Genomic DNA, 21,266 nt, shown 5'->3' on the forward strand with positions numbered 1-21,266 from the left:
ATTAGAGAGCAATGTCTCTAGAACAGTTTTTCAGTGAGCTTTCCCAAATCAATTGGTTTTGCTCACTACTTTGAAAATACTTGTGTTAAAGGAGGCGGGGAAAGGTCAATGAATCCTGTTGGAAATGACCTTTTTCACCCTCCAGTGATGTGGAAATCAGATGGCTTCACCCCTCCACGCCCTTGTCCAATCAAAACAGTATCTGCTAGAGGAAATTTTCTCCTCACTTCCAATAATGAGATTACCTGTACAACAAAATACGGCTCTAGAAGAAAAGTATCTGGTACCAGGGGTGTTGCTAAGTAGCTTAAAGATCAGTGGCACAAGCCCAAGACACAAATTTTCATGTACAAATACGCACACAAATTTAGAACTACCTTACTGAATACAATGTGACTTCTAAGATAGATAGAATTGAATAAGTAAGCAGTATTTATCTTGTCTCCCCAGTTATTTTATTGCTAAGTAATGGGAAGTGACAAAGAATAAGGGACCCAGATTCCTTCCTCTACAGTCATGTGAATCCACTTTTCTCAGATTTGGGTGAGAAAAAACGTAGTCCTGTTTGTGAAATGTCACATTCATAACTTCTCTTGTCCACCACTCATCTCCCTTGAGAATTGATCACTATACTTCCTGCATTTCACTGCAACCATTCCCCTCTTATACCTGAACAACTGAATACTATTTATGCATCTGTAGAAGTTGACTAGTCTACACAAGTGCCCTTAAACTATAGTATATCTTAGTCTTTAAAGGTGCCCACTTCAAGATTTGTTTAGGCTTAGAGATTGCCTTTTCTGTTAACAGCACACAATCCACATTAATAGAAGTGAAATGCCGTTTTATTTTAACTAGCATTCATTCACCACCTTCTCAAGCACCTGTCTGTGTAATTGTATCTCATTTTCAAATAGGCCAATGAGCTAGGTAGGCTGAGCAGAACAGAATGGAGCAGCAGTCATGGGCATTGTTAGAGGAAGGCACACCAGGTGATGGGCCCTGAATCTTTTAAGCTGCCAGGGACATCTGCTTTAATAGAAGCCTGCCTCTTCCCTTGCCTTGCAGCAGACCATCAGGCTGAAGCAGCCTTTTAATTAGAGACTTCTCCCTTTCATTCCATCATCTACTCATTGCTTTTTTCTCTTTTCCTTCCTTTCTACTTACATGCCTACTACTGAGAACTTATTTGCAATGAAAGTTTGAAGAGGGATGAGGAAGGGCAGGAAGAGCTCCCTGTGGAATACTGGCATTTCATACATCTGGTTTTATTTCCCCAAACTGGTACTTTTGGCTTCAGCACAGCAAAGGATTTAAATAGCCTCCACAAACTTCTTTTAGCCCTCTACCTTTAGTTTCTCCCATGTAACTGCTGGCAGCAGGTCATACCAAAAGGAGAATAATATTCCAGGAAGCGCTGGAATGTTATTCAGTTTATCAGTAGGCACAAGGCTTCTAAATAAGTTTTACAAGTTTTTTTTTAAAAAGCCCTCTGCCAGCAAATGTCATAAAGTTAATCAAGGTATCTATAATAGATACTTTTGAAAAGAACCGGTTGGTTTGGGGAATTCTCTCTTCCCACTCATCATCCCTTTCTTTCCCTAATCTAGTATTTTTTTTTCCTTTACTCTACCTAGAACAAGTCTTGGGGAATTCTATGTAAACCTTAAGCAAAGCCACAAAGCAGCAAGAATTAGTGTTAAGGCAATCATCTCAGTTCATATAAGAAATCCATGAATGCTACTTTCCAAGCAGTTTAACCCAATGTATAGAAGTCCACTCTTTCAAATATTAATAAAACTTTAACCTGTACTCTATGTTTGAACTGTTGGCTCAGCAATACTACAAAAGAGAAGGATCTTGGAATTGTTGATCACAAGCTGAATATGAGCCAACAGTGCGATATGGCTGCAAGAAAGGCAAATGCTATTTTGAGCTGCATTAATAGAAGTATAGCTTTCAAATTGCATGAGGTACTGGTTCCTCTCTATTCGGCCCTGGTTAGGCCTCATCTAGAGTATTGCATCCAGTTCTGGACACCACACTTCAAGAAGGACGCAGACAAGCTGGAACGTGTTCAGAAGAGGGTAACGAGGATGATCAGGGGTCTGGAAAAGCCCTATGAAGAGAGTGAAACAAGTGGGCATGTTTAGCCTGGAGAAGATTGAGGGTAGACATGATAGCCCTCTTCAAGGACTTGAAAGGTGGTCACAGAGGAGGGCCAAGGTGTCTTCTTGATCATCCCAGAATGCAAGACACGGACTAATGGGCTCCAGTTACAGGAAGCCAGATTCCAGCTGGACATCAGAAAAAACTTCCCGATAGTTAGAGCAGTACGACAATGGAATCAGTTACCTAGGGAGGTTGTGGGCTCTCCCACACTAGAGGCCTTCAAGAGGCAGCTGGACAACCATCAGTCAGGTATGCTTTAGGGTGGATTCCTGCATTGAGCAGGGAGTTGGACTCCATGGCCTTATAGGGCCTTTCCAACTCTACTATTCTATGTTTCTATGAATATCTACTGCTGAAATTGGAGACTCATCAAATGGGAATAAGCAGCCTCTGTGCAAACTGGAGAACTAATTTTTGTAGAGTGGCTCAGAGGAGAAGGAAGTGAAATCTAAAGAGAACTACATAACTACCCCTTTATAAGTGGCAGGCTTATGGCTCTACCAATATTGCCCATAAGCACAGAGAGCCCAGACTGGGACACGGAATTTGGTTTTCTGAGAATCTCACCTTTGGAAAAGCTTCTACCCACAGCCCTTGCAAATTATAATCTTAAATCTCTCAGGAGTTATTAAATCAGATTTCTAACTGCTAGAGGGAAGGTGTCAAGGCCCTAGAATAGTTCTTTGCCCCTGCTTGCAAGGGGCAGTATTGGAGTAAACAGCCAGAATGAGGAAAGTCCGACAGATTGTCTAACTTGCATAAGTGACACAGGTTACAGATGTTCTCGTTGTAGAATTTTTACCATAGACAATACAAACATCTCTGATCACTGACAGCTTCATGATAAGCAGTGTCTTTGGAAGCCAAGATGATTCTATGGCATGAAACATCCATTTCTGAGGGTTGGCTGGAAGAACAGCAAAACAGCTGCTTTGAGTAAATAAAACATGTCAAAGCAATGCAAAGTCCACACTTGTACACCATTAAAGTAAACTGATGAGATCTGGAATGGCTTGTGTCCTCACCCTGCAAGGTTTTGTTAATGTACACCGATCTTTTGTGCTTTGGAGAAGAGTAGGCTTCCATACCTTGGCAAACGAAGCACAACTTGGAAACCTGGAGAGACTATATGCTTTCAAGGGCCAGTTTCTTACAGTCACACTTGATCTTCTAAGAGCTCAAGCATTTATACGAATAATTGAAAATGCCATGCAAGCATAGCTCTCAAAGCACTTACTCCAGGAGCTGCAGTTAATGGAATGCCCTCATTTTGCAGAAAGTGCCTTCAGTATCAAAGTCGCATTCCATTCAATTTTCAAACGTATTTTCCATTGTCATACTGATTAGGCAGAATTGCCTTTTTTATCTTCGCAAAATGTATTTCATCACACATTTTACGACTATCTAGAAGGGATGCAGCTCTCAGCGTTTTTTCACTACCTTTTCAGGGTCTCAAAGGCAGAACATTAAATTGCAACGTCAAGGGAAGAAATGTTCCATGGTGGCCACTGTCACATTTCTCCTTTACTACCCTGTCTCCTAAATTGGTGAACTAGGAGACGGGAGTTCTGCTATTGAAGCTACACCCACTAGGAAGGAACCTCTAAATTTTGCTTGACATCCTAGCCTCTGTGATCTCCTTCATTAGAGACCACCTACGAGCCTCTGGAAATGGGGCAACCCGACTAGCATGTTAGAACTTGAGCTTTAAGCAGTTTTTCCCCTTATGAGAGAAATGAAGTTATAAACAACTAAGCCGGTGTAAGTGTAGAGTGGGTTGCACTAATGCAGGTTCTGTCCAGTTGCATCCTACGCTTATAAAGCCTATGCTTTCAAGACCACGTGCGAAGATGAAATGTAACATAAAACATCATATTAAACACACGACCTACCCTGAGCTTCTTCTATTAGTCACATCACCACCATAGGATAATTCCTGGTGCAACACTCATCATAGGTGCTCTGTTTTACGCTTAACAAATGCCTTGGGAAAGCATGGCCAATTGTAGAGCCAGTAAAGGTAGGAAAGCAAGGATAAGGCATTTAACAAGGTAAACTGGTAAAACAATTGTTCCATGGGATGTTCAGATGAAATCCAAGGGAGTCCGGATATGTTGGATGATCCAGTGAGCAAGGGGACATTGCCTGCTGTGAATGGAATGTGAAGTAATTGTCTATACAAGGGCAAGATGCTGGCAATCAAGGCCAACAAAAAGTTCTACTTCAGAGATGGAAGAAAAAAATATGTTGGCAGTATTCTACCCAGTTGCTCCATGAAGTAGGAAATTTCAGGCCTTCCAAGTGAAGATGCGCTTGGATGATAGAGCAGCGCTCACCGCCTTTATAAGCATTTAACGCATTAACGATTTCTGGTGGTTGTTTTTTCTTTTATGTGTGTGAATTTTGCACCTTCCCCTTGGGTTTCCTAAACCCTAAAACTTCCAGCTACAGGCTTCCTCATGGCAGCTGTGGCAGTGACATCAAGTACAGTTCCCAACATACCTACAGAGGGGCAGTAGTGGAGCAATATGCTTGCAACTCTCCGTTTAGTGCCTGGGATTCTCTGCAGAGATGAAAATTCAACACCTGCAGTGAGGGATAGGCGACAACAGCAATTGCTGGCATAGCTGGGGCTGATGCAATGGGCTGGAGTAGTTTCACAACACTACAGATCATGAAATCCCACAGATGCAACATACACAGTGCATTGAAAAATAACCAGAGGTGCAATGTCGCTTGCATTTAAACCTTCACTGCAAAGCCTCTCTAAAGAAAAATGATTTTCTATGTACACATGCAAGCAATTGGATGGAAACTCCGGGAATTTTCCTTGCCATACACAACCAGGGCAGTTGCATTTATCTCTGTAAGACTATGGATCAGCTCAACTGGCGCTCGCTCAGTTTGACAGACAGCAAGACGTTACACCATTTTGCTAGCCTGGTCATTACAGAAATACCCATTCTCCCTCCTCTTCCTGTCCTAGCAGATTTTAGAACATGACTCACCTTCTGCCATTAAGCACACTGGTAGGAATGCAAACTCTATTTCCATTCTTCCTGAAAAGCACCGCTACAAAGATCAGCATGAATAACTAGAGTGTCCCTCACTGCTGCTACCAGGGGTAGCATCCAATGTTACTCCTAGGTTTGAACAGACCATTGAAAGAATGGAACTTAAGTTAATCCACATAGGACTAACATTGGATACTACCTTAGGTGTATAATTTCCTATATTAAGCCTTTCCATGAACTGTAAGAGGAAAATTACAAATGGTCTATTCCATAGAAAACAGCTTGTAATCTGCCACAAGAAGGAGTTTCACCTGTATTTCAGGTACACAAAATACCTTTTTTTGGGGAAAGTGCACAGATTAAAATCACATTTCCAAATTTAGGCTGCGATACCAAAGAAAGGCACAACTGACACACATTTTCATACACTGAACCTATATGTGAGAATTCTGAGCAGTGAATCATGAAATGAACATTTTATTGAAACTGGAAAAACTATTTACCGTCATGCAGTTATAAAGCCAGTTCACATATATAAATCAACTGTCAAAACTTCCACAGAGACAGTTTAAATTTTAACTTTCATTCCCAAGTGCAGCACTGTTTTGAACCATCTTATAGTATACTGAAAAAATATTTGGCAAATGTAGGGCTTTGATGTGATTAATTATGGCAATACCGAGGAGCTGCAATAGACTGGAACAAAGAAATTAGCAAAGCAGCGGTGGCCATAAACAGTAAGAACAGGGCTGAGTAATTTTCCATATTAAACTTTGGGTTGTTAAACACAACTTATGAAAACAGTTTTTCATCTGTTATAGAGAAGTTGCAGTATTATGACCATATTGCAGTATATGCTGAAGAATGGAGTCTTCCCGTAACAAGCTTAAAAAACCAGATGGTTTATTGTAGGCCTCTTAAAAAGGGGCACAGAACAGGAAAATGGAATGCCTACATGTCTATACAGAACTCATGATTGATTTAAAAACCACAACTATCGACTGAATTTCATTCATCATGTTGCTTTCTTCTGTTTCTTCTTCTCATTTTCTTCCTTCTCCTTTTCAATTTCAGCAACGTACTTTTCAATTTCATCAGGGCTCAAGATCTATAAGAGAGGTGACAAGATTACCAATGGGGGCTGATCTGCTGAGAGCCTTTCCTCTCACTTTAGACTCCTGAAAAGCTCCTGAAAATTGCTCACAAGAATCACGCTGGGGAAGGATCTCTTTATTCCAGTGGTAATGGGGCAGGGGGAGATATGGAAGTGGGGACTGGAGAGGCCAGGTAAGGGAAAGGAAGGTATGACTAGCAAGATTTCTCCTACTCTTCCAGTTCTCTTGGTAACCCAAGCAATCCTGCCAACCTGCCCTCATGCCATGGATGCTGTTGCTAAATGACAGGTCCACCTGTAATAAATCAATTGAGATTAAATCTGCATTATCATGCTGCCCTTATACAAATCTATGGTGCGGACGCACTTCGAATACTGCATACCGTTCTGGTCACCACACCTAAAAAAGGATATTACAGAATATGGAAAAAGTGCAGAAAAGGGCAACTAAAATGATTGGAGCATCTCCCCTATGAGGGAAGGTTACAGCAATTGGGATTGTTTAGCTTGGAAAAAAGGAAGCTAAGGGGAGACATGATAGAGGTGTACAAAATGGTGCATGGCATGGGGAATTAGGCACTTCCCCGCCACGATTTTCAGGGCAGTTGTCTCTCCGCACCGTTGGATTACACGGCGGACAACTGCTCCGTTTTCAGAGAACCGCTCTATTAGCGTCAATGGTAATTAACAAAAATGCATACATCTCCCATCATTTTTAAAGATAAAGAGGTGATACTTGGCACCATGGTAGCTGTTAAGTAGGGATTTAGCCATGCCAAGTTTAAAGCAGATCCCTTCATCCCTTATTTAGGATTTTAAAAAAAAATCCCCTCTCAAACCCCCAAACTGCACAAGACCTTTAATCCTTTACTTGGCTGATGCAGTTGTGCACCATCAGTTTATAAAAACAGATCTGTTCCCTGACCATTTGCTCTAATGGGATGAAATGGGTGGGTGGGTGCTCTCCCTATGAGAGGTCAGACAAGAATTAACATATTTTTATATATTTTTTCAAAGCATATAAACTTGAGTTCAGTCTTCAAAACAGGAGATATACTAGTACTAGCAATAGCAAACTTTTTTCTCTCCGCCCCTTCTTCTCTTGACTTTACGCCTGGTCGAGTTGTGTCCATACTTGAAGTACACAGATCAGCCTTTGGCACGAGATTCTTTTCTGTATCCTAATATTGGCTTGTGAGACTGTATGGATCTACACTGCCTGCAAGTCATCATCACTTCCTGGAATGGTTTTTATTAATTTCATAATGTGAGCCATTTTTCCGAAATCCTTTCTTTCAGCCAACATCAATACTGTATATGGGGAGTGGAATTTGGATTCTTTATCGCTCCACAAGCTGGCAAACGAAAGAGTTCCAGGGTGGGGAAAAATGGGTTATATCTTTTGCAATCACTCCCTCCAAGCACTGTGATTGGAGAGGGGACACAGGGAGGAGACTGTGGCTATTAGTTAGCTACAGATGTCAATCTCAAAACTCCCCCCCCCCTTCAACCCTCAGTGTCTTCCTAATATGGAAGTGTTCAGTTAGCCGCCCATCAACATGAAACGAGCCCTCAGGTAGCCTAAAAAACCTTCGGACTAAGGATCCATTTGGGGCGCCGAGTGATCTTCTAATCATACTGCTGGTTACCCCTACCACACATACACAACACCTAAAACAAAAAAGCAGAATAAGTAAAGATAGCTTACCTTGAGCGGCTGGTTTCTTCTCATAACAGCCAACTCAATATTTTTCCCACCAGACTGTACAACCTTAAATCCAGGAAGGAAAAAGTGTTAGGAAGACGCTTTAACACAGGTCTACTACTGCCAGTTTTCCCCCACCCACCCCGCTCCCATGAGCTGCATGACAATGGTGTAAAAAGCTTTTCAATTCTAGTAAACATATTGCACACACAACTGCACTCAATAAAGGGAGTTGTATCCAACTGTGTGCAGCTGACGGAACCAGTTCTGTCATCAGAAAAGGGAGGAGGCAATACACACACACACACACGTTCATCCCCAAATTCTCTGGAGGGTTTTCAGGCATCGTGGAGAGCTACAGTGCAGAGGAGAGAGGGAGGAAGTTCCACCACACTAGCAGACTTACACTAGCACGACACTGGATTTAACCCAAGGCATTTCAGTTTTTAATTGTATAAATGAAATTAAAATCTATTAAAGTATTAGGGCATTAGATCAAGTTTGACATACCCATTGTATAACCAGTGCTCTAAACTTACAAGAAATGGAATGTGCATCACATTAATAGCTACTCAAAGAAGAGTCAAATTCAAGACTAAGAACTCAGATGTGCAGACTTACTTCAAGAAGAGCTTTGATAACAAGCTTAATTGTCAGGTCATCTGTTTCAATGGCTTCATCAGTGTAGTTTTTTTCCAAAAATTCACGCACTGACTTTGCTCCTCTGCCAATTGCATTAGCCTGGGATTAAGAAGTTTATTGTTAAAAAGTTTTTAAGACCGTAAAAATATAAGCAAAGAAATGGATTCAATTTGTGTATTTAGACTTTCTGTCTATACTACTTTTAACACAGAGGCAAAGACATTTAAAATTAGAGTAGCCAAAAAGAAAGGATGATGAAATCACAATGGCCCCGTTCAGACAACACGCTAAACCATGCTGCTTAACCACAAAATGGTTAATGGAATTCTATTAAACATTTTGTGGTTAAGCAGCATGGTTTAGCGTGTTGTCTGTACAGGGCCTATGTAAGTGATGGGATGCATCTTAAAATCCAAAATGCAGCATTCCTACTGGGACAAGCAGCAATTCTTTCTTCCACACTACTACAAGAAAGCCCTCTAGCCACTACAAGATTCCAGGCCAAACCCCAGCTGCATATTCCAACCCACCAAAAGAGAGAGTACAGTCCCTTCCCATTCCAAGGGCCTGGGGAAAGAAGGCAGAATAGGGCACAACCCCACCCCCAGCTCAGGGACAGCAGCATTTAGAAGCCAGGGCCATCCTTTTCCAATCAAGTGACCTAATCTTGGGGAGTGTAATTACTGTCTATCATTTACTTTAAGGGTTCTCAAGGAAAAACTACTGTCAATAACCTGGATACAGCAGCATGAGAAGATGGGGACAAAATTTAGGCAGAGCTTTTGTCCAGCACTCTGTTCACACAGTGGCTGACCAGGGACCAGTACGACACCCTCCCTCCCATATTCCCCAGCAACTTGTGCACAAGCTTACCGTATTTCTTTGATTCTAAGACGCACTTTTCCCCCTAAATTAACATCTCTAAAAATGGACTGTGTCTTAGAATCGAAGAAATACAGTACAAAGATAGAGAGATCTATATGGGACAGGGCAGCAGTATTCCATGGGGCAGGAGGAGCCCTCCTCTAAGTTCAATGGGACTCTCTTTAAAAGAAGAAAATTGCTTACTCTCCTATGGGGCGGGAGCCAGGCTGTTCCGGGAGGCCCTTCTTTGAATGTGGGGCTGATGAATGGGATGAAGAGCAAAGCCTGTGGGGAAGAATGGGGGGGGCTCCCCCATCATTTTGCACCCCCTTCTCCAACCGCCCGCCAGGCTCCACACTTCTCCCTCCCCGACCCCCAAGTAAAGCCCCACTGAGGAGGAGGAGGAGGAGGAGGAGGAGGAGGAGGAGGAGGAGGAGGAGGAGGAGGCCTCCCTCTGCCCCCTTCCCTGGCCCAGCGGCCTTTCCCCCCGCGGCATCCACCCACCTGCTTTCTCGATCTTGCCGGACATGTCGCAGCCGCGCCGGGCTCCAATCCCGCCCGCCGGAGAGCTCCAAGGCCCAGCCCGGCTGACGAGGAGGGCGACAACGAGGAGGAGGAGGCGGCTACCACGGAGCCAGGCAGGCAACAAGGGGGCTGCGCCGCCACCGCCACAGACGCCGCAGCGGCCTACAACGAGCGGTTCAGCCCGGCCCCCTCGCCTCGCCTCGCTTCCCCGCCTCCCCCCGCCGGGCCCCGGAGAGAGGCAGGCAGGCGAGAGAGCAGCAGCCAGAGGAGGCGGCGGACAAGGCCGCACAGCGCGCCCTGCTCCCGGGCCTGCAGAAAGCAGCACGGTTCTGAGGGAGAAGCTGACGCGCCTCACGGATGGCCCACGCTGCCGCCGCAGCCCCCAGGCCACGGCAGCCTCCTCCTCCTCGTTGTTATTATAATTATTAGTAGTAATACTACTATGTAAAGGAAACAGAGCCATTCGCGTCTTCCCCGCCCCTTCTCCCTCCCTTCTTAGGCGCGAAACCAAACTCTGGCGTTTCCCTCCCTGGATGCAGCGGAGAGCGGCTGGAGGCCTTTCGGGGTTCGTCTCCCCCTCTGTGCTCAGGACCCCCGAACCTTTCAGGCTGCCCCTCGGCCGGCCCCCTCCTGCCCGCAGCCCCTGCAGCTCCTTCCTGTCGCGACCCTGGGCTCAGCGGGGAGGAAGCAGGAGGGTTGCAGAAGGGCTCTTGCTTCGTCCTGCGTTTGTGCAGGGAGGGCGGTGGGGCAGCTTTTGACAGGAAACAAACTATTTCTTTGATTCTAAGATGCCCTTTTTTCCCCAAATTAACATCTCTAAAAATGGGGTGCGCCTTAGAATCGATGGCGTCTTAGAATCGAAGAAATACGGTACTTCCTCGGATACTGGAGGTAGCCAATTAGTCAAAATATTCAAATTCTGAAGTTGTGGCTAGTTACTGAGAGCAACAGTTAGCATGTTTTCTCTATATAATTTCTCTATAAACAGGCGGAAATGTTCAGATGGTTATCCGTAGTGAGTCAATTATTTTAAAACAGAACACTGTTACAGATATCAGTTTTTGCAGCGAGACCATAAGTAATCCAGAATGGGAGGGAAGGAATCGAGGGCAAATGAGTAAATAAGGCTGGTTAAGGCTGTGCATGGTAATTCCAGAACTTAGATAGGTTATGAGAGAGGGGATTAAACTGTAGACAGGATCTACATGTGTGAATAGAGTGCTTCTATGCTTTTTATCTCAGCAAGACAACAAAACCAACTCACCTTCCAAGCATGGTAAGTGCCAGAAGGATCAGTCTGATACAGCCTTGGAGTTCCATCAAAGTCAAATCCTACAATAAGGGCAGAAATACCAAAGGGTCTGCGGCCATTGCTCTGGGTGTACCGCTGAGGAGGAATAAGGAAGTTTTATGTTAGCAGAACTGTATGCTTGAAGAAGTAGAGATTTCTCATTAAATATTTGCACAAAAGGGAACTTGGACAAAACTGGATATTTTTCTCAATTTTTGTACTACTAAGAAAAACATGGCCATTATTTGCACGTGTTCTGAAGAGTCACTTTCTACAGCTATTTCAGAGAGACCTCTAGGTTGGAACCAGAAAGAGACAACTTAACTGTTTTTTATCATTCCAACCCACACTTGTACCTGACAAAGTCAAGAATTTTTACTAAGTCCAAGACTGAGGCTATGATCTTAAGCCCCATCTAACTCAGTGGCACTTACAAGTTTGCATTGAATAAGTTTTTTTTCCTATGAAGTCTGAGCTATGCTCCAAATTCACTGGAAATAGCAGACTTACTTCTGGCCAAAACATATATTCAATAATTACTGTATTAATGATAGGTCTTTCACAGATTCTTACTCACGACTGAACCTTGCAATAGCAGAGAATAAATGATATGATAAAGGAATGGAATTTTGGTAGTACAACTCAGCATACCTGCTTCAGGCTAGCAATATAACGTGTAATATACTCGACAGTGACAGGATCCTCCACTGTAAGCCTATGGCTTTGACACTCCACCCGAGCTCTGTTTATAACTATCCTGGCATCTGCTGTGAGCCCTGCAAATATAAAAAATAGCAAAAAGTTCCATTTAACAGAGTGGACATGCAAAAACATCTCTGGTTTAGAAAACTTACTTCAGGGAGCAGGGAGAGAGGAAGAGTGTTGATGACAAGAGACATATGCATTCCCGAGGCTGATTATTTTAAATGTAAATGTTCAGTTATGTCATGAACTACAGTTTTAATTTCCTCTGCGCTCAGAAAAAAATGGAACAATTCTAAAGGAAGCATCCAATGTATAACCGCCAATATACTAGGGCAACACTGATTATTGAGCTTCCCCCAATATGATTTCAAGGGGTAAGGATTAAGCGAAATCTCCCACTGCATTTCCTCCACTCAAGACTGCTGAAGAGGAAAGATACGGAATCATATTTAGTAGGCTTTTACTGAATGGAAGATCAAGAGATGCCTGTTATCCTCCCAGTAAGTATGACAGTTGCCAATATAATATAGTTTTTAGAGCTATAAAACACTAATTTGCAAAGTTTAACTAACGAAGTGTAAAGGACCAGTGTACAAATCAGGTAAAATAATAATTCTATACCTAGAATAACCAGATTACCATCAAAGAAACAGAAAAAAGGTTTAAGACTTTAAGATTTTAATTCCACTATTTAACTACTTTTTATATTGAAAGAAAAATGCAATACTTTCACTATCTGCATTTAAAGGTTTGAGTTTCAGAAACTAAGCAGAATTAAATTGCATGGCAAAGTATATTTAAATACATTCATTTGTTTTACAATAGGTTTAATACAGAAGTGTGCAAGAAAGAAAGTACAATAGTCCCTTTCTAACTTAGTCTTCAAAACAAGCAGAAGAGTCACCTTAGGTTTCCTCCCTCAATCTGTAACACCACTTGTTTTAGATTTTTGTTTTTGCTCTTCTTTGCAATAAGGACATTTACAGTGCTATCCTACACCTGTCTATTCTGTAATAAGCTGAGTGGCGCTTACTCTCAGGTAAGTGTGCTTAGAATAGCAGCCTTAGAAGATCTAACGGATATATTATTTTAATGATGGGGTGAAAACAAAGATGACTGCTGGATTTTGCTCTGCTACAGAAGTATTTTAACAAGTAGCACAATTTCATTCCATGCCATGTTCATAATATTTAAGGGAATCCATATAATAGTACCTGCAAAAGCCATGCAGACATTGTCATCAAGGGCACAGATCTTTCGGACAGTTCTTTCATCTTGAAGCTTTGCCACAGATTTCTTCTCCACACCAAGAACAACAATATCTTTTCCACGTACTCCAACCTTTAATATTACATAAATGATTAGAGATCAACCACTGAAAACACTGTCCCTATAAATTATATCTAAGAGTGTCAAAAGCAAAGAATATTTGGTTACAGCTCAACAGAACTTCAACCACTGACATATTACATCAGGTGTTGATTGCACTCTCTTTACACTAAGAAATATGATATTTTAATTTACAAGACTGTTTATAGATTCTCATGTTAAAATCTCGTGTCTCTTAGCTTACTGGGTAAATAGTAAATGTTTACTCTGACAAAAAGCTTGAAGCTATGTTCCAAACAGCCTGTAATTTACTCATGTTTGATCTTGTTTTAGTTTTCCTCCAAAACACAGAATTTCCAGAATCTATAGACTCTAAGGGAGCAATCTTGTGTCCCCCAAAACAATTCTTATAGTCAAAATTAAAATATAAAAACAAACATTATGATTATAGGGCTAAAGGAGATATTGTCGTTGGTCATAAATTAATTGCATTGTCAACTTTCCCCCCAGAACATGCATACATATATAAGATCAGCACTGAAACATCCATAGTTGCCTTGGTTAGTGTTGAGTATTCCAATGCCTTTGCCCATTCCCTTAATATTACTCTTCTAAAAGAACTAGTTTGTGCTCGTCACTGGAGCTCAAAGCACTTAACCATTTATTTGATTTCTGTCCCACTCTTCAACCTGGCTGTGAAGCTCCAGCGTGGCTTATAATGAAAAACACCATAGTAAATTCAGTTAATATCTATACAATAAATTTAATGTATCAGAAAGCAGTATAAAAATCAAAACCATAAAAGCAAGTTTAAACTACAATTAAAGCCCTTGTTATTGATGAAGCTCACCAGATACCCTTGGATTAGCCACCATCTCTCTCACTAACTTACTTACCTCACAGGGTGGTTTGGAGGGCAAGATGACATACATATGTTGCCCTGAGCTCATTGGAGGAAGGGAGAAAAATGATAGGGTAGAGGCAGAAAGCTTCTGCAAGGTAGACCAATGATCTCTCTATTTCAGGTGAAGTGAGCCAAGACAAACTAAAAGCTTTCATTTTCATGACTCCAATTCTTCCCAAACCTTCACCATTATGTATGTGTGTGTGCGTTATGCATCCTACACGTTTACATAATTAGCAACACCAAATAAGCTCTTCCTGGACTGTGTACTATTACAGTCTGCAACAGCGGTTCTCAACCTGTGGGTCGGGACCCCTTTGGGGGTCGAATGACCCTTTCACAGGGGTCGCCTAAGACCATTGGAATACACATATTTCCGATGGTCTTAGGAAACTGTATTGACTGAACTATGTCATGTATCATCTTTTGTATTATTAAAGCTATTGTTATGTATTATTTTCATTAGCAAACCATCCCATGACAATGGATCATGTAGAGAAGAACGAAAATAATTTTATGGTTGGGGGTCACCACAACATGAGGAACTGTATTAAAGGGTCGCGGCATTAGGAAGGTTGAGAACCACTGGTCTACAAGATTGTTTGGGGGGAGGGGAGGAGTAATTAAAGTCTGAAGACGTCTACTTTGGGGGGGGGAAGGAGAGGAGGCAAAACCACACTGAAACAAAAGGCTTGGTCTAAACATGCAGAAGACTGCAGCATCTCAGACTATGGCGGGGCATTTCAGCTTTAAACGTTCCTCCATATTATTATTTTTTAAATCCATACCAATAGTTAGCTGCCAGGAAGTAGCAAGAGAAAGATCTCCAAATCCAGTGTCAGCTGTTCCTGCTTTCGATTCACAAGTGTGTTAAGAGCGTGCATTTGTGTTTCAAATGTAGGAGGACATTTTTATTTTAAAAAAGTGACCAACAACAACAACAACAACACCCTGCAGCGGGGACAGTCCATCCTACCATCTCAGAGCCCTTTACTCACCTCGTTCTGCTGCCTGAGTAGGCAGGTCTAACACCTCGGCGAGAAGCCTGAGCTCAACCCTCCCCCCTCGACATGCTAGCTTTCTACGTGCAGGGCAGCGTGGCGTTGTTTTTTAAGGCAGTCCGTCACCTGCCCCCCCCCCCCGCCCCACCTTCTCCAGCGCCCCCAGAAAGGGGGACCGTCTCAGGGGAGAGGGAAAGAAACCTGCTTTCTCCTCAGTCCCTCCCTGAGAAAATGGAGTCTGTCCTCCACACGCTCCAGCCGTAGGAAGCCCTCCCTGCCTGCCTCCGTCCCTCACTGCCTTCCCTCCCGCCTCAAGCGCCCCTTCTTTACCGCGGTGGAGCCTTTTTTCACGGCCTCTTGGGCGTACTCGACTTGGAAGAGGTGCCCGTCAGGGGAGAAGACGGTAATAGCCCGGTCGTAGCTCATGGCAGCGGCGGAGAAGCCCGGACCCGATAATGAAAGGAAGACCAGCGGCCGCTCAAAACAGCACCGTCACCTCCCCTCAGCGCGCAGGCGCTTCCCGATACCACCCGCGCGCGCGAGGCAGGCGATTCACGCTACGCAGATTCCGCCGCTTTTACCATAGAGTTAGGCGTCAAACGCACACAGGAGAAGGAGGGGGGGCGTACGTCAAGTACGTACTTGGCACCGCGTATGGCTCGACCTATCGCCTTGGCCTACGCGCTAGGCGCCCCACAGCGGCTGACGGGATTGGCCAGTTTAGGAAGCGAGTGACTCCCTCCCTTTCTCTCAGTTCCCAAACCCAAATTCATAAGGAAGTAATTAGGCTCCTTGCTACGCCAATAGCGCAGGTGAGGTAAGCGGCCGGCTGACGTTACTCACATGACGTACGCGCGGCTTCGTCAGCGGCTGCTCTTTTTCCGTCGCTCCACCTGCCGCTCCCGCGCACTTGGCGTAGCACAGACTTCCCCTACGCACTTGGCGCAGCGAGATGCTCCTATCGGCCAAGGCAGGCAGAGATGCTATTCGCTTGCGACAGGAAACCCAGCAGCAGGGATGCACCATGTGCAACGCGAAGGGGAGGCGGGGGAAGGTGGATTTGGAGAGGGAGGAGGAGGAGGAGGAGGAGAGGGGTGGGGGAGAGAGCAAAGCAGCTCAGGTGGCTTCGCTGCCTCCTCCATCACCAAACCTCAGCAGCTGGCTCTCCGCCTTGCATTGGGAGTAGAAGCGTCCAGGTAAAGGGGGTGCACGGAGGTTCTCGGTGCAATGCCCCAGGCTCATTGCAAGGCGCAGATCGTACCATCTGCTCAGGCTCCCCTCCTCATGCACTGCGGCGAAAGCTGTGCCTTTGCACAGCAATAGCAGCCAGATAATAACAATATTATTACAGCCTGGGAACCACTATCTTATTGACATATCTTATAAGAGAGAGGGAGAGAGAGAGAGAGACCATCCCACCATGTCGGTTGCCTTTGCTTCTGCTCGCCCAAGAGGCAAAGGAGAGGTCACCCAGCAAACTATCCAGAAGGTAACGGAAAAAGAAATCCATGGGGGTGGTGGTGGGGAAATAACGTGTTTTAATACAGACAAGCGGTTTTATGCTTATGCATGTGTGTATATATTTTGTGCGTGTATGTGTTGAGAGACAGCCTCCCTTCCCCCCTCTGTGGCAGGTGGGCGGAGATGCTTAATTCTATCAGATGCTCCTGATAAGTAGTGAATTTGCAAAGGCTTGGGAAGGAAGGAGGCATAGCTGGAGAAGGGAAGGAGGAGAAGGAGGAGGAGGAGGTGGAACAAAGCAAAGGTGTTCAGATAATGGCAAAGAGGGAGATTGAAGGGATCAAAGGCAGCCGAGGGAGACTGTAGCCGGAATGAAACGGGCACGTTTTGCTGCCACCTTCTCTCCTCCTTGCATGGAGATCCTTCCAATGCTTGGGTGCATTGCAGAAAATAGCTAAACTGCAAGCAGGGGAGATGCATGTTTTGTTTTTTTGCCAGCGGATCCGCGTTTTGGGAGATAAAGGAAATCTCCCAATCGGGGGGGGGGGGGGGGGAGCTGTGCGCCTTTTATCTTTTCGTATGCTGCTGCTGTAGATTTTGCAAATGGGGGAAAGGCTGTCGCGTTTTTTTAAAAGGGGCGCAAGAAAGTGGCTCTGGATCATCATCGCCTCTATTTGTCTCTAGGGTTCCGTTTGATGATGATGATGATTCTGAAAGCAAAATGCGTGCAGAGTTTGGCATGGGATGGTGGTGTAAGCTTCCTTAAAAATAACAACCCCTTCCGATTCAAGGGGAAAATTCGTAAATACTTGGTAGAGGGAGATTTGGGCATTTATTTATTTATTTTTAAAAAGGGAGCCGAATAGTAACCTCCGTAGGGAATACAAGGCAGGTGTTCTGTGTGCAAGTTTGTAATGTCACTTTCTGAAGAGAAGGTATGAGGGGGGGAAGTGGATGGGGAAGAGACATGGGGATGTTCCCTCCAAATTCTCCTTTTGCCTCCCATTCTCAGGGAAGGAGCTGTGAATAATGGGAGAGGTGTGGAGATGTCAATAATGAGTAATTGATCTGTTAACACTTAAAACAATACCCAGTTGTTAAGGACTCTGCTAAGTCTAGGGCAACCTGGTAGTCCAAAACATCTGGAGGACACAAATCCCATTAACCCTAGCCAGCATGGCCAATGGTCAGGGATTATGGGAGTTGTACTCCAGAACAGTAAGAGAACACCAGATTCTCACCTCGTGGTCTCCGGGGTCTTGGGAGAAGTTGAAGATGATGGCCTATTTGTGAGTTATTATTTATATGTTTATTACCTCCAGTATCCGAGGCAGTAAGCCTGTGTGCACTAGTTGCTGGGGAACATGGGTGGGAGGGTGTTGTTGCACCATATCCTGCTTTGTTGGTCCCTGGTTGACAACTGGTTGGCCACTGTGTGAACAGAGTACTTTACTAATTGGACCCTCGGTCTGATCCAGCATGGCTGTTCTTAAGGTCTTGTATCCCACTTTTTCTCCAAGGAGCCGAATGCGGCCTACATGGTGCTACTCTTTATTTTATCCTCACAACAACCCTGTGGGGTAGGTTAGGCTCCCAGTTGGTGACTGGCTCAAAGTCACCCAGTGAGCGCCGAGGCTGAGCCCAGGTGAGTTCCAGTCAAATACTCTAACCGCAACATTACACTTGCAAACACAAGGCGGAACATAAATCCGTAGGACTTGGCCGTTTTCTCCCACATTGTGAAATGCAAAAGGTCTAAGTTTTAAAAACTCATCCCAGCATGCTTAGATCTCTCTCTGTGTGTATACATTTATATAATTAGGAACCCCTACTTCCATCTTAAGATAGCTAGGGGAACAACACAGCCAAAGTTAAGCATTCGTAAAGCAATCCAATGTAACCTATAGGAAGTAAATAGCCTTAGAAGCAAGGGGATTTCCTTCTGACTAAACGTCAGGTAAAAGCAAACATAAGACCTACTTAGAGTAGACCCCTTGAAATGAATGGAACTTGATCATAACTAGCTTCAGACCCATTCATGTCAATGAGTCTATTCGAAGTAGGATTTATGATGGATTCTACCCATTGGTTTGCAAGCCATATTGACTTTCATGGGAGAGATGATTCTTTATATAGCACTATCAGTGTGCAAGGCAAACCTTGCCCCATTGAGTTTACAGTCTAACAGGAGATCTGAGTACATGCTTTACTCTCATACTGAAAACAGTGGGGCCTTAAAATACTTAAACCTTGGCTGTATCAGGTCATCCCTTGCTTTTTCTTACAGGTCGTTGGTTGGTACTGGATTACGCTGGAGCTTAGTTGCCAAAGCTACTTACTAGGCTGGCACAATACTGGGAAGTAGATCTCACAATTCAAACAAAATATGCTGCATGTTCTAGTTCTGGAAAGAGTTTGCCATTAGTGTTTTTAGTGAGTTCTTTTCTAAATGGCAGCTCCCCTCCCATTACATACAAGTGCCTTACGTATAAGTGAGTCCTTGTGGGTTGCATTGCAAACATTGTATTAAAGCTCATGGAACTCCTTTGGTCACTTGTACTGCATACTTCTGTGCTATAAATTCAAGTTTAAAGTTGAAGAAAAGAAGTAATTAAAGATGGTTAGTATTATTTATCCTTATTTTGGAATTCTGGATTATTGTGAGCTTAAGCCCCCAAAAGGACATGTAAGCAATGGCTATATCTTATTTATAGGTATACTGTCATTATATATGGAAGTTCCATTTGTCAATAGCAGACCTAGCATCTATATTGTATAGCGGGATACAAATAAATATAATAATAATAATAATAATAATAATAATAATAAAATTTGACCAATAAAACCCTTGCTTGGCCCCCAAAGTTAGCTTCTTCCTTGGATCACGTTGCACCCATTAATACTGATCTTTTGCGTAGCAAGTGGTCTGGTTTGCGTGTAACACTAAGCCATGGTATGATTTGTTGAAATCTGGCTTGTCATTGTGTCTGAACCATGCAAGCAAACCCTGGTTTCTTAACCAGCTACAAACCACAAATAGAAGCCATGGTTTGTTGTCAGTTTATGAAGTCGGGCTTATTTAAAACATCGCTTATTCTGATGTTTGAATCCAGAACTATGTCTTATTCCTTGTGGGGGTGCGGGGCGGTTGTGCTGTTGTCAGCCCTGAAACAGAAGTGCCTGGCAAGAGCAGCCTGAAAACAAAAATATGCTGAAGGCTGGGAAAATAGGCAGGAGAGAAACAAACCAGGTATAGGGGGAACAAGCTGTGATTTGCTTGCTCCTCTACAAGCCAATTAATAGCTAAAGCATCAAACCATGGTTAACGTAAACCATAGCTTAGCAGTTACTTGGGAATACAGCCAATAGCATGGCCTTGTTCACACAACCAAAGGCTATCTCAAGCTGGGGAAGAATCATAGGTCAGTGGAAGAGCACATGCTTTGCAACTTAAGTTTTAAAAAGGATCAGGTAGCAAGTGATGGAAAAGACCTCTGTCTGAGACCCTGGAGAGCCACAGCCAATCAGAATAAACAATCCTGGGGTAGGTGGAAAAATGGCCTGATCTGAGACAAGGTAGGTTCTTATGTTATCCCAGGACCCCTGATTACATGATTAATAAATTCTGGAGTTTCAACCAAACTCCCTTGATGTCAGTGGGGGTGGGGGGGAGGTCATTCACATAGCACTGATTCTTTCTGAAACTACAAGTCAGAGATAACAAGGTGTCAGTGTTTCAAGTGGTCCAGATTTCAATGGGAAAGCTGGATCAGGCCCATGGCCACTTATTGCTTGACTTCCCACCCCAGCATTCACCAACCTGGTGCCCTTCAGATGTTTTGAACTACAACTCAAAACATGTGAACCGCCCAGAGAGCTCCGGCTATTGGGCGGTATAGAAATGTAATAAATAAATAAATAAAACTCCCATAATCAGCTGGCTGGGGGATTAGGGGAGTTGTAGTCCAAAACATCTGATGCCTGTCAGGTCTGCGAAGGCCGCCCTATCCTCTTTTGGATACGTATTGTTAAATGACATTGAATTAAGTTTGGGGTTTGTTATTCCAGTATTACCAGACGGAGTTCTGTATTTCAACTTAACTTCAGTCTCTGATTCATCTAGAACAGCCTTCCTCAACCTGGGGCGCTCCAGATGTGTTGGGCTACAACTCCCAGAATGCTGGCTGGGGCATTCTGGGAGATGCAGTCCAACACATCTGGAGCGCCCCAGGTTGAGGAAGGCTGATCTAGAACATGTCTCTGTCATTTTCTCTCTCACTTTTCTCATTTTCATATCCCATATTGTGCCCTCTTTTCTCACTGTACTCCATATTCATTTGTTCCTCTCTCCCATTCTCTTTCAACACATGCAGGTTTCTCTGTACCCCCTTCTCTCACACACGCCTTTTAAATCCTGCCCTGTTTTTTTCTCCTTTCCCTCACCACTCCTCCTTTTCATCCTTTCAGCTTTCACTCTCCCAGCAATTCATGCCTATGAATGAATTTCTCAGTGCAGTTTTGTGTCTGCTTGGAAGAAAG

General features: G+C 43.8%; 2 protein-coding genes across 2 annotated transcripts in view; one reads left to right on the forward strand and one right to left on the reverse strand.

Annotated features, from left to right (window-relative positions):
• Positions 1–6,064: 6,064 nt before the first annotated feature.
• Positions 6,065–15,757, reverse strand: PSMA7 (proteasome 20S subunit alpha 7). The gene is made up of 7 exons (XM_063146844.1): positions 15,597–15,757; positions 13,247–13,373; positions 11,979–12,103; positions 11,301–11,423; positions 8,627–8,746; positions 8,009–8,071; positions 6,065–6,294 (listed from the first exon to the last, which is right to left on the reverse strand). Exons 1-7 carry the CDS (start codon positions 15,690–15,692, stop codon positions 6,202–6,204), a joined length of 747 nt encoding a protein of 248 aa, XP_063002914.1. The 5' UTR covers positions 15,693–15,757; the 3' UTR covers positions 6,065–6,201.
• Positions 15,758–16,686: 929 nt separating this feature from the next.
• The window catches only part of SS18L1 (SS18L1 subunit of BAF chromatin remodeling complex), a 33,362-nt gene continuing 28,782 nt past the window's right edge, over positions 16,687–21,266 (forward strand). Inside the window, exon 1 of the mRNA XM_063146850.1 lies at positions 16,687–16,755. Within this exon, the coding sequence (XP_063002920.1) occupies positions 16,687–16,755 (69 nt within the window). The remainder of the gene's footprint in view (positions 16,756–21,266) is intronic.

This window comes from Elgaria multicarinata, chromosome 1 (genome assembly GCF_023053635.1).
Source record: "Elgaria multicarinata webbii isolate HBS135686 ecotype San Diego chromosome 1, rElgMul1.1.pri, whole genome shotgun sequence".
NCBI lineage: Eukaryota > Metazoa > Chordata > Lepidosauria > Squamata > Anguidae > Elgaria > Elgaria multicarinata.